This window comes from Castanea sativa, chromosome 2 (assembly GCF_040712315.1).
Source record: "Castanea sativa cultivar Marrone di Chiusa Pesio chromosome 2, ASM4071231v1".
NCBI classification, from domain to species: Eukaryota; Viridiplantae; Streptophyta; class Magnoliopsida; order Fagales; family Fagaceae; genus Castanea; species Castanea sativa.
The window spans coordinates 32373820-32387252 of record NC_134014.1 but is presented as its reverse complement, the minus strand read 5'-3'; the positions used below and the strand labels follow the sequence as shown (position 1 = coordinate 32387252).

At 31.9% G+C, this 13433-nt stretch overlaps 1 protein-coding gene across 2 annotated transcripts; it reads left to right on the top strand.

Moving 5' to 3' along the window:
- Positions 1-7973: 7973 nt before the first annotated feature.
- Positions 7974-11473, top strand: LOC142626057 (ras-related protein Rab7-like). Of its 2 annotated transcripts, none has more exons than XR_012842444.1 (7): positions 7974-8302; positions 8464-8490; positions 8859-8958; positions 9073-9219; positions 10323-10403; positions 10480-10639; positions 11141-11473. XR_012842444.1 is itself a non-coding variant. In XM_075799828.1 (7 exons), exons 1-7 carry the CDS (start codon positions 8244-8246, stop codon positions 11202-11204), a joined length of 630 nt encoding a protein of 209 aa, XP_075655943.1. In that variant the 5' UTR covers positions 7974-8243; the 3' UTR covers positions 11205-11470. The 2 variants fall into 2 exon arrangements, 1 of the variants encoding a protein (XP_075655943.1); XM_075799828.1 differs by having other exon boundaries at positions 10488-10639; positions 11141-11470.
- The last annotated feature ends 1960 nt before the right edge of the window (positions 11474-13433 follow it).

Below are 13433 nucleotides of genomic sequence, written 5' to 3'. Positions count from 1 at the left end.
CAAGTTTTTATTTTATTTTTTGAGTAGTTGACTTTAATATGTTTTCAATTTAAGTATTATATTTAGTTTCGTCCAATCTTACCATTAATTTTAGTACTTACTTTACTTTCTAGCTATACGACTTCATATAGTGGAATTAACAGTATGGATTGGATAGAGTTGGACGAAAAGAGTTCACTTAAAACAAATAGGGGTAAAAAGGGAGAAAAATCTAAAGGACTTAATTGAAATTGGTCAAAGTTAGAAGTGTAATATTTAATTTAACAAAAAAATCTCAACCATCAAATTAAGTCTTTTTTTTTTTTTTGAGAAAGATCAAATTAAGTAGAGAAAAAGAAATCTTTAGTCATATGAAACATTTGTGCCTGTTAAGTTCAATTTGACTCGGTTTTTATAGTAATTACATTACATGTTTGCCTTTTAGTAATGACATTACGTAACAGAGAGAGAGAGAGAGAGAGTTAGTTCCACATAACTAATTATTAAGGTGAAGAAACTAAGCTGTAAAAGTTAGGTACTCAAGAATGATTGACCTATCTCACAGTCTCACAGTCTCACAGATTTCCTCCTGCCTTTGACAATATTTTTGTTTTAGATTCTTGTAGTCTTTCTTTGTGGTTCTTACTTATATTAGTAAATGTTATAATTGTCTCTTTAGTAAATGTTATTTGCTTTCTTTACTTGGAAACTTTGGTGTACGTTTTTAGACCCCTTAAACACAACTATATTAACCTAGTTATTTAGCCAAGTGATTAACTTAGGTAAATTATGCAAATCTAGGTTAACACATATAAATCATATCATTGAAACAGTGCGGAAAATAAATAACACAACGATATGATAACTCAAGATAACCAAACCGAAAAAAACCTAGGGAGGATTTAACCTAACTATCCTCAAGATAAAACGAATCCACTATGAAAGAATTGAAATTTACACAATAAAGACTTAGACCACTAACATCCTATTACTACCTCGAGTAGGAAACTTACTACCTCGAGTAGGAAACTTACTACCACGACCACGTGACAGCTCCGAGTCTACAGACTACTTCTTTCTCAAATTCACAAGAAGTACAAGCACTCCCGCTTGTATATCTTTAAGCTCTTAATGTAGCAACTGAATGATCATCAAGTTTTTGACATAATCTTGATTCTTGATAACCCTAAGTATATATGAAGGCAAACACCTCTAGATCTCACAAGAGATTCACATACACAGCATAAACAACAACTATAACAACCTTGAAAACGTGGCTAGGGTTTTCCCTTTTATACCTAGAGCAAAACATAAAACCCTACACGTCAAACGGGCTTGAGCTGAATTGGAAAAATTCTGCAGAAAAACAATCTGCACGAGCTTTGATCGATCGACTCTAATTTTCGATCGATCAAGCCAGGCAAATTTACACAGTAAATCCTGCAGTACACTCGATTCCAACTTTACACATAAACATACTTTGAGTAAGTCTAAAAACAAGACTAAACATTTTGATCATGGTTTGCCAACATTACAAAATGAAGTTCTAATACATTTGAACCTAAAGTCTTAGAACCCAACATTTGGTTAGCCCAATATGCTAGAATAATCAATAATATATATATATATATATATCTCAATCATGGTTTATAAATCTATTCATTTAGCAGTTGAATTCTATTATCTTGCTTGTCTAGATAAATCTTTAAAAGTTGTTTTCCCTTGTATAATTAAATGGCTTCCCCTTCTTGAACATTTTATAAAATTAAATACAAATGGAAGTTCTTTAAATAATTCACAAAAGGCATGTGCAGGTGGTATTTTGCATAGTAGTTTAGGTTTTTGAATTTATGGTTTCTCTTATACTAGCATGAGACACAGAGTTTAAATTTATCTCTCTTGAAATTGATTATACTACTGTCATCATTTTTTTTTTTATACAAGATAGAAATTCTACTCTAACACAATCTAAGTGTATATGTGTGTGAAACTTCTTTTTGGAGACTTGAACTCCGACCCTTGCTTCCTACACTCCACAAACACTTACTTGTGGAGTGATTATTGCACCAAAGATGTGCGGTGGTACTACTTTCGTCATTTGGCTAGCCACTAATGGTGTATTATCACTGAATGTTGTCCCTTTAATTTATGATTGTAGGAACCTTATGGCACGAGCATGGACCATCCATCTACTTCATATATACCGTAAAACTAACAGATGTGCGAATGCGATAACAAAAAGGGGTTCCCAACAGTAGAGTAAGTTTATAACACATGCCCAAAATTTTTTTTTATCTAGCTTTTGTTTGGAATATGAAGCAACTTGAGACCAATAGACTGTGTTTTTTAGAGACTTATAAGCCTGTTGTTGTATAAACTTTTTAATATCTAAATAATAGCTCCCTTTTATAATTTAATAAAAAAAAATTGTTTATTTAGGAATACCCATAAATTATGGGAAAATGGGAGAAGAATAGAATCATAGGAAATAAAAATCTCGTAACAAGATATAATGATAAAAAAGTTTTTTTTTTTTTTTTCTGAGAAAGGAATTTGTATTCTTATCAAAAATCAAAAATTGTTGTGGATCCAAATAATGGTCTATGTTACAATTTACCACGTAGACACATCAACCCAAATATTCTTATATGGTAGCGTTACTAAACTATAATATTATGGGAAATATTAACCGTAACAGATTAGATCCCAAATGATTTATATAATAAGTTTGGACACATGAAAAACTACAATAAGTAGAATTATGCAGTACTTCAATTTGTAAGGATTTGTATATGATTTGTATTGTGAAAGTGTAGAAGTAAGAATATAAAAAAGAGTAATGGTAGGAGGAAAACTTTTGACACAATTTTGTCACAATTTGTTCATATAATTATGAGTTGTAAGTGGTAGAGTTGTGAACTCATATGAACTCATTACTTTTACTCCACTGCTCACAACTTGTCACGTGGGCAAGTTATGGCAAAAATTATATTAAAAGTTGTGATTCAAGTATTTTTTTTTTTATATAGAAAGTAGTTAGAATCTTACAATGGGAGATCTGATTCGTGAGCAACAACATGCAAGGATGATTTTTGCCAAGAAGGCCCTTTATTCAATAGAAGAGAAAGCCGACAAATAACAGTTATAAAGATCTGGTGGACGAATTTGATTTACATAAATGAGAGAAATTAATCAAATTATACCATATATATTTTCATATCAGAATAAGTTTTATATGTAAGACTCGCAGTTGAGACTCATTCTTATATAAAAAAGGGATTTGGTTAATAAGTGCCTTCAAGACATTTGTTAATAGATTATTTTAATAAAGTTTTAATGTAACTTTTACTAAAAATATTATTAAAAAAATTATTTTTTTTTTCCTTTTTCATAAAAGATTTATAAAAACAATTCCTAAAATTAAACCTCTCAGAGAATATGTGAAGTTTTTTTTTTTTTTTTTTTTCGACTTATGCACTTTTAATGGTAACTCTTTATCAGGCCAAGACACTAATTAATTTTTAGTATAGGCAGGAATTGAATCTCAGATCTCTTACTCAACCATTAAGACTTAATCAGTTAAGCTAACTAAAATCTAAAAAAAATATGCAAAGTTATGAACTATTACTCACAGTAAATTTATAAGAGCACTTGCAGCAGTGGAGCTAAATAGCTATATAGCTATATAGCTATTTTAGCTCCACCAAAACACAAAAAATACCCTTGCAGTAGTAGAGGTATAGGTAAAAAATTTTGCTTAACTGCTACAGTGATCATGTATCAATACATGAGCACTGTAGCTCAAAGCTAAAAAAAAAAAATAGTTTTTTATTCAGCTCCCGATTAAAATAATTTAAACTGATTATTTGCGTTTATTGTTTTATTCACGCCTCTCTCTCTCTCAGTCACTCTCATCTCTTCACCACTGAAGCTCCCAACTCTCTCAACTCTCATCTCTTCTCTTTCAACTCTCTCAAGCTCACCACCGCCGGCCCGTCACCGACCCACCAGCTGAGACCCACGCCGTCCGAAGCTCTCAACTCTCTCAAGCTCACCGCCGCCGAGACCCACCAGCTGAGACCCACCGTCACCGACCCACCAACTGAGACCCACCGCCGATCAACCCTCTCAGCCTCAGACCCACTCTGTCCCAAGCTCTCAAACCCACACCGTCACCGACCCTCTCAGTTGTGACCCATCGCCGATCATCCCTTTCACTGCCGGTCAGCTCAGACCCACCGTCGATCAGCTCAGCCCTTTCACTTCAGGTCAATTGTTTTTTCAATTTATTATTTTAGATGCAATAATTTTTTTTCTGTTCATCTTGTTTGTGTTGTGAGGTGGTGCATGATGGGTTGAGATTGATGGTGGTTAATCCCATTTCTGATTTTCTAGTTTTTAATGGTGATATGGTTTTGATTGTGAGCTTATGAACAGGGTTTTGACAAATACAGTAAAGATGAGTGTGTTATGAGTTTAGTTTAGATGGTGATAATCGGCTATGGTGATGGTGGTGATGGAGAATGAGGCGAAGATTATGGTTAATACAAGGTAGAACCTTGGTTTAGTTTGTTGTAGAGACTAGAGATAGAAGTATAATTGGAGATTTGGAAGTACAATTGTTGTTATTGGCAGTTTGGAATTTTTCTGTATGCAGGGAACTTTGTATTTTTTTGTGGCTTTTGATTCAGTTCATCCATGAATGGATAGAATGCATTTGTATTGGAATGTATTGGAATTTTTCTGTTTGCAGGAATTTGGGAATTTTCTATGTGCAGAGGGAACTTTACATTTTTTTTTTTTTTTGGCTTTTGATTTAGTCCATCCATCAATGGACAGAATGTAATTGAAAATTTTCTATTTGCAAGAATTTGTTGTGCGGTGGAAGAGTCGGTGGCGGTGGTGGAAGAATCGGTGGTGGTGGTGACGGTGGGCGGCGGTAGCAATTGCGGTGGCGGTGGAAGAGTCGGTGGTGGCGGCGGTAGTGGCAGTGATAGCGGTTGCGGTTAGTTGTAATTGTTGTTTATTGTAATGAATATATTATTTTATTATAGTGGATATATTATTTTATTGTGAAATTTATATTATTTTATTGTGTTGAAAACTAAAATAGATTCACTGATGCAGCATATTTTGTAAAGTATGTAAGTAAAATAAATAAAGTAACTTTTTGTGGAACTAAAAAATTAAATTTTTAACTCCACTGTTGTGGATGCTCTAATACAATAGATTCATATGTTAACTTTTATTTTTCTTTCTCAAAAGAAATAATCTCGATTCTCACCACGTTCGGAGAAATATTCCTTCAGGAACGTACGTACGTAGGTATGACCAGTTGAACATCATTCTATAATTCAACTTACCCCACGTGAGTGAGACCCAACTTATACGGCGTATCTATAATTCATTAATTCCACAATTTTCAGTGTTCATGTTTGCCTCGTGTGTTGAAAATTTTCAACTTGAAATTCAGTAATTCATACACACTTTTTAGTTTTTTGGGATTTAGAAAGGGAATTTCACAGTTTCACACTGTGACATTGATACAAAACAGTTTATGTCATCCAACATTAGAGATTTTTTTTTCAATCTTTCTGTTGTTGTATTATATTTATAAATGAGGTCCTCCTAGTCCTCGTCAATGCTAATAAACTATTGTAGATTTAATGATTATGTGTGGCTTCTTTAAAATTAATAAAAATAAAAATAAAACCTTTTTTCATTAGTTTTTTTTTTTTGGAGAAGAGACCTTTTTTTTATTAGTTGGGAGAAGCAAATGACTATCCTCTTATTGGATTAAAAATTTTCTCTCAACTTTGGTTCACCATATATATATATATATAGATACTAGATAGATTCAAGATACTATATAATAACATTTAATATTTTTTTTAACCGTTAGATTCTCTAAAAATCTACAATGTAAAAATAGTGTAACTTGAAGCCAACTCATATATATATATGGGTTGAGTTCAAGTTACACTTAGTGTAACTTTAAGCAATGTTACACTACTTAATATTTTTTTAATTAGATGCGAATATTGACAAATCTACCGTTAGATTACATTATCTTCATATATTTTTCATACTTGCTAAATTTCAAGTCGATCAAAGATTAATAGTCATGTAATCAATCAATTATTAAAATTCAAATTTTTATAGTTTAAAATAATACATAAAGGATGAGTTTATGGATCAAATGGTAAATAAAATTCGATTGATATGAAAATTGGCATGGATATTAAAAACATATAGAACATGTAATTTAACGGTTAGATTTTCAAAATATTAATTCAATAACAAGTTATTGGGTGGTGTAACATTACTTCGAGTTATACTAAATGTAACTTGAACCCACTATATATATATATACTCACATTTCAGACCGACCAAATAATTGCATTGGTTCACAGTCACTCCCTCATTATTTATCAATTTTATTCTGTTGGCTTTGAAAAAGGAAAAAAAAAATCTTAGGTAAACTAAATCATGCATCCAAGCAGTGTTGCACCGTCATCATGATCGCAGTCCGCATGGATGGAATTCTGTTTGGGCCATAGCCCATTGGCCCGTTTTCTTGATTCTAACACAATAAGCAGTATGTCCTGGCCATATATAAATATTGAGCCTATTTTTTCATCTTTTTCATATGACAAAGTATTCCAAATATTTTAACCCAAAAAAAAAAGTATTTCATATATCATTTGATGATCTATAGATTATTGAAAAAACCTTCTAGGCCATCCAATTGTCAACTTCAATGCAATTAATCATTAAACTATTGTATCTCAGCAAAAAAAAAAAAAAAATCATTAAACTATTGTATAACTCTAGCTCCCATATTTCCATCTATTGCCGACTAGACTGGGCCACAAGGATCAGAATTCCCATTTGACATCCCATTAATATTCTGGGGAACCATCCTAAGCTGACCAATTACCAGCTTCATTAAGTTTATCTTAAAACCCATGTGGTAGTACTGTATAGGCCATATGGACTTGATATTGCAGCTCAGTGTTAAGTGTTAACCATGGAAAATTATTCGTTAAAGTCATCACAAATTTTATTATGAAAAATTTACAAATTCACATATTAACTTTTAAAATATATTTTTTATATTTACTATGATTAACATTATTTTAACATTTTTTATAATTCACCAATTCAAATCAATATTCCATTAACTCACATAATGATGTGACATATACTAATCAACTTAATTAATAAATGAGACTCGTTATTCACAAAAGATAAAAGAATATTACTTACAGAGAATACTCAATTACTCGTCAAGATATGGACGAAAAAGTTTTACATAATAGGCAATATAGAGTGCAAAAGACTTCTAAAAAAAAACACATTGTCTGAGTTTATTTAACTAAAAATGTACATATTGATAAGCATGATGTCGCAACGTGTACTTATAGACGTATAAACAAATTATGTTGGCCTACAAATTTTTTATTGACTACAATTTTCTATTATACTAAACACCCAAAATTATGAAAAATAATTTCTATAAAACGTGTTGAGCATTAGGGTTACCACATTAGGCATGTTAATAAAAGCTTAATAGTAAATAGTTATTTTGTGGTTTCCATTGTTAATTATTCATGTTCTCTCATTTTTCCCTTCTTTCATATTTTTAATGTATTTTAATAATGATATGAATATTAGTCATTTTGTTGATTACAATGATAATATAATAAGGAGAAACGATATATGTCCACAACATTTTCACAACAAATATAATCTTCCAACCAATTGATAAATTGAAAACCAACTAAAATCTGTCCAATCTGTCAAGAAGTGCCAAGCATATTCAGAGCAAATAATGTGGAAAGCACGACTGCACGTGTGTCCCTTTGCATTGTGCAATTAGCTAGTCAACATGTGTTATTGTACCCAAAAAAAAAAAAAAAAGCCAGCTTCGCTGGCAGGTAACGTTGGTTTTGGTTGGCAAAGTTTCACATGTCTCTCTCTACTCTCTACCTGCATGATTGAAACATAGAGAAAAAAGCAAAACCCAGAACAGTGAAGAAGAAGAAGAAGAAAGATCAAGAACCAACTCAAAAGTCAAAGTCGAAAATGACTATCCCTTTTCTTTGATATCATCATTAAACCTGTGATCTTAGTTTCTTTTTACAAACTTTCCCAACCTTTTGAAGACACATTTGCTTTATATCAAACTTTAAGAGAAAATAAGCAGTTCACAACATTTTTGTTTTCTCTGTTGTTTAGTCTTGGAAAGAAGTTTCAGTATAATGGATGTGTCTACAAAAAAAAGAACCTTGCTAAAAGTTATTGTCCTTGGCGATAGTGGGTATGGTTCAAAATTCTTACTTTTCTTTCTTTTCATTTTTTTTTCCCCATTTTGTTTGGATGGTTTGAGTACTTTTAATTCATTATATTCTTGACATTATATTTAAGTTTCTTATGCTCCTTTTCTCCAAAGTCATGAATTTCTTTGTTGGTTATGTTCAGGGTGGGGAAGACATCTTTGATGAATCAGTATCCTTTACATAATAAATAAGTGTTTTGAGTAATAGTCCTTCTTTTGTTCCTTTATGCAAATAAGCTATATATCATATCATCTTTCGCAACCAACTGATGTCTATTGAGACTGGAAGAATTGCATTTATAACGCATATAGTGTTTTGACTACGTGATGTTAATGGCAATAATAAGAGAAATCGTGTAAACTTGTATTACCATTTGACACTATACACGTAAGCTTAAATTTACCGTTTTCTAAAAAAAATGTTAGCTTATGAGAAGATCGGTAATTTACCAACATGCACACATGCCTTACATTTGAGTTTTACTGCAATATTCAGTAACCATTGTCAGGCTGTGCGATTCATTAACTGCTTAATCAGATATGTTTATAAGAAGTTCAATCAACACTACAAAGCTACAATTGGTGCTGACTTTGTCACAAAAGAACTACAAATTGATGACAAACAGGTCACTTTGCAGGTAGATGATCAATGCATTCAGGAAAATTAGTCTTTTCCTTGACTTCTTTCCACTTAAACCAATGGTTTTTAGCAAGTTTTTCTAGCTAAATTGATTGAAGTAATTGTTTGGCAGATTTGGGACACTGCAGGACAGGAAAGGTTCCAAAGTCTAGGGGCTGCATTCTACAGAGGAGCAGAATGTTGTGTTATTGTATTTGATGTAAACGCCCATAAGTCATTTGAAGCAATGAACACTTGGCGTGAAGAGTTTCTCAAACAGGTGTGATGATGCCTTTCTTGCTTCATTGTCTTTCCATGTCTTCGGTGATCATTAAGAATGCATATTATGTTTGTTAGTGTGTAATCACTTAAAAACCTTTCTTCTAATCCTGAATATGCGCATATTTCAACTTAATAATTTCTATCCAAAGAAGGCTGTGGTGACAAAAGTAGATATTAAAGGGTTTAATATACGTTGAATTTTCTACTAATTTTTATGGGTAAATTTGGGGTATGTGCAACTAATGTCCTCAATTTTCAAGTCCTCATTTTTAATTCTTCAAATTTGAATTGTGTAACAATTTGGTCCCGCTGTAAACTTTCCATCCAATTTACTAATGTTGCTAATGGTTAGCTAACATGGATACACAAATTTAGATGGAAAGTTACACTTTTGAAATTTGGAGGACCAAAATTGGGGGAGCAAAATTGCGCATGCCCCAAATTGAGGGGCGAAAATTGAAATCTACACTTTTCTTGGGAGGTACCAAGAATCTTGTATCCATAGATTGTACATGTTGGTAGTTCAAGTTAATTATTCTACCATGATTTTAGTATGTGAGAAGAGTGGTGACATTAGATCCTGCCAAATACTCAAGCTGATCATTGGCCACCTGGAAGTTAAATAAATCAAAACTAGGAGTTTAAAAGGGGAAATCTCTTTAAATTTTCCATATTACGGAGCCAAAGTTCTATCTCAATGAAAATATTTCATGGCCAATCTCTGCAACTTTGAAAAACATCAAGAACCCCTCAACTTTGAAGTATGTTTAGTTTGTGTAAATATGGTAATGGGAAAGTATTATATTCTGTACCCTATCGAAACATGACAATGACTTGTATTTGCAACTTATAGTTCATGCGAAATTTCTCTCTTAACTGCCTAGATTATAGTTATAGATGTCATCTTTAACCCAAAAAAAAAAAAAAAAGGATTGCTTCATTGACTTCTGATGCAATTTTCTGCTACATGATGTGTGAAGAATCTAGATAATATGCAACCCAATGATTATAATGTTGGAGTTATTCTGTCTTGAGATCCATCTCTTTTTATTTCTAGCATAGTTGATTGAATGATATACACTGATCCTCATTTAACTCCAGGCAGATCCGGATACACCCGACAACTTTCCCTTTATATTACTTGGAAATAAGATTGACATGGACGGTGGAAACAGCCGAGTGGTATGGACATTGATGCATCTCTAACACTAGTTAATTTTTTTTTTTTTTTCTTGAGATATAACCTAAAGGCAACCAGTGGTGCAGGTTACAGAAAAGCAAGCTAAGGAATGGTGTGCTTTCAGAGGAAATATACCTTACTTTGAGACCTCAGCAAAAGAGGGCTACAATGTAGATGAAGCATTTCTGTGTGTTGCAAAAACTGCACTGGCTAATGAACAAGGATGTGATCTGGAAACGTAAGTACTACCCCGGGGGCAATCTTCTATTTTTTAACCTCTGTACAGCTAGCTGTAAAAATTTCCTCATTAGATATATGTATTCCTTAAGCATAATTGCGTGAACTATACAATCCATTACTTTTTACTTTCTAGAGCTTACAACTAAGTATCAAAAGGCACCATTTGATAGTCATGTCGATACTGCAACAAGCTTCTAATGAGCTGATTTAAGCTGACCTAGTGATTTACTTTAGATGCATTCTTCATTTGTTTTATTCTTTGGTGTTACATAATAAGAAACTTAGCTCTTTGCCTCTTTCATATATACCAAAACTTCAAACCAGCCTTCCTTGCATGGCTTTTAATTACACATTCAGTTTATAGGGTTCAGATTTCATTTTTGTAAAACTTCTTTTGTTGCTTTCTATTTTTCTTTTGTTTCTTTTGGATAATGTACAAAATTACAGTAGCTCCTCAAGCTATTTTTCTCATGAGCAGCTTATATTGTATATGTTGCAGTTACTTCCAGGGTATCTCAGAATCTCTATCAGGCACTGAACAGAAGGGATTTTGTGCATGCTAAAGTTGTTTGCCAAGGATTGGATATATCTAATTCAAGCTTCTGGGGTTGTTATATATTATTCTTTTATTATTTTTGCTACTAATGACAATTTGGGGGAGGAGGTGTTTGATCCTTTTCATGTATTCTAGCATTTGCCGTTTATAATTGTAAGGTGTTCATTTTGTTACTTCAGAAAGAAATCAAGTTCTTGTAACATGAACCCTTCTAAAATCCAGAACTCAGTATACATAAAAATATCCTTGTCTGCAAGGTGTGAATTAATTCAATACAGCTAGCTGCTTGGATGAAATATTGTTAATTTTGCTCTTGTTTTCCTTAATTTTCTTTCTTTTTTAGTTCACTTAAAGTTAATGTATATGCTTTACATTTGGTTGGCATAATTGAAACATAAGACCTGCTAAACTCACCATCATAACTACTTATTGTTAGATTAGTTAAAAACTTCAAATGACCACAGGAGTCTTCTTTTTCTTCTTGGGCATGAATTTGTCAACTGAAAAGTACAATGGCTTGAAACAGTGGCTTTGGTTTCTATTGGAAGGTTTTGACTGATATCACTGATCAAATGCACATTAGCAGCAGGCTGAAACAAAGATTGGAAGGATTAGTATATATATGTACAATCCAATCCTAACTTTCTAGTTATGTTGTGGAGAAATATTTGCTAAAATGTCAAATTTTATTAGTCTCAAAATATGCAATCCTGAATCTAGATTCTAGGTCCAATATTATTTTAGATAATAGTACAATATACTTATTCTTTTTTAATAATCAAAAAGTAGTTCACATAAGAGTTAGGATACCTCTTCTGAACAAAAAATTACTAATTCAAATTTTCTCAATCACTCACTTAAAAGAGTAACGAAAAAATATATATGAATTGGTCAGTTGTTATGTTCGTGATAGTTAACAGTTAACACGTCAATTTATAAAAACACATTCTCTTCTCTGCCTAGAAAAATCTTTCTATTCTCATAGTAATAGTAGCCTCAAATAAATAACATGGTAGGGGGACCACTCGAGCTCAACCACCAAAATCTACGTTGACCGTGAGATCTACTTCCAGCCTTTCTGGAACAAAGTGACAAACAGATCTTGAGCTTTCAACGGCCAAGATCTTCTGAGCATTTTCTTTCATCTTCCGCCTAAAATTATCACACACACACGTAACTACTTTTAATTATTATATCAATATTTTCAAAATCTCATTGGCGATTACGTGTTTTATCTTCCTACTATAAGGAATATACTAAATTTCATCAATTGCACTCACAATAAGATTTTTAAATTTTATTTTTAATTACTATCCTATACATCCTGATAAACCAGAGTTTTATTCACAACCTAAAAATTAAATTAAAATTTTTTATAGATCTGATAATCATTGTTCCCTAGTATTTTTTAAGCATGATGGGTATTAATTAGAAAAATATGAATAAAAAGAAAAGAAAAGAAAGCATGATGGGTATTAATTAGAAAGGATTAGAGTTCTTAAAGTATCTTCTCCAAAAAAAAAAGAGTTTTTTTTTTTTGTTGATAAAAAGATACTTTCATTAAAAGAAAAAAACAAAGTAGCCAAAGTCGGCTAAGAGAATAGAGTTTATGTGCGAATTAAGGAACATCCTTCTTTCACATAGAAAGACCACTAACATATCTAGTATATCTAGCAAGCTTCCACCTCTGCCACAAAATGGGGAAGAGGAATTTGTTCGGACATTGAAACTAAAACCATCCCATGCGAATCACGAACCATGAAGTTCTTAAAATCCTAAATACTTATGGTTCAATAAATGATTCACATCTTGTTATAACATTATCAATCTCCTTCCTTTGTGTGTGTTTGTTTCTAAAAAAAAATTTGACCAACCTTATTTTAATATAAATTTTAGATATAAATAACATGCTAGCTCTAAATCATTCTTTTTAAGGGCAAAACTTAGGTAAATTTTTTTAATTAATTTAAAATATATAATTGCATTGAATTTAACTATCCTAAAAAATATATAAATACGTGTGCTACATTAATTAATACAATAATGTGTTTGAATTTAATTAGTGAAACTAATACAACACTTAAGAAATTATACACAAGCTTCGTCTCTTGTTAATTATAAATCATTAGGAATTAGGGTTTTAAGCACTTCGTAGGAGTGGTGTGGCCTTAACCTAATACGTAATGTTAAATGCAAAAACTTCACAATCTTCTTCATAAATTATTAAGGTGACCAA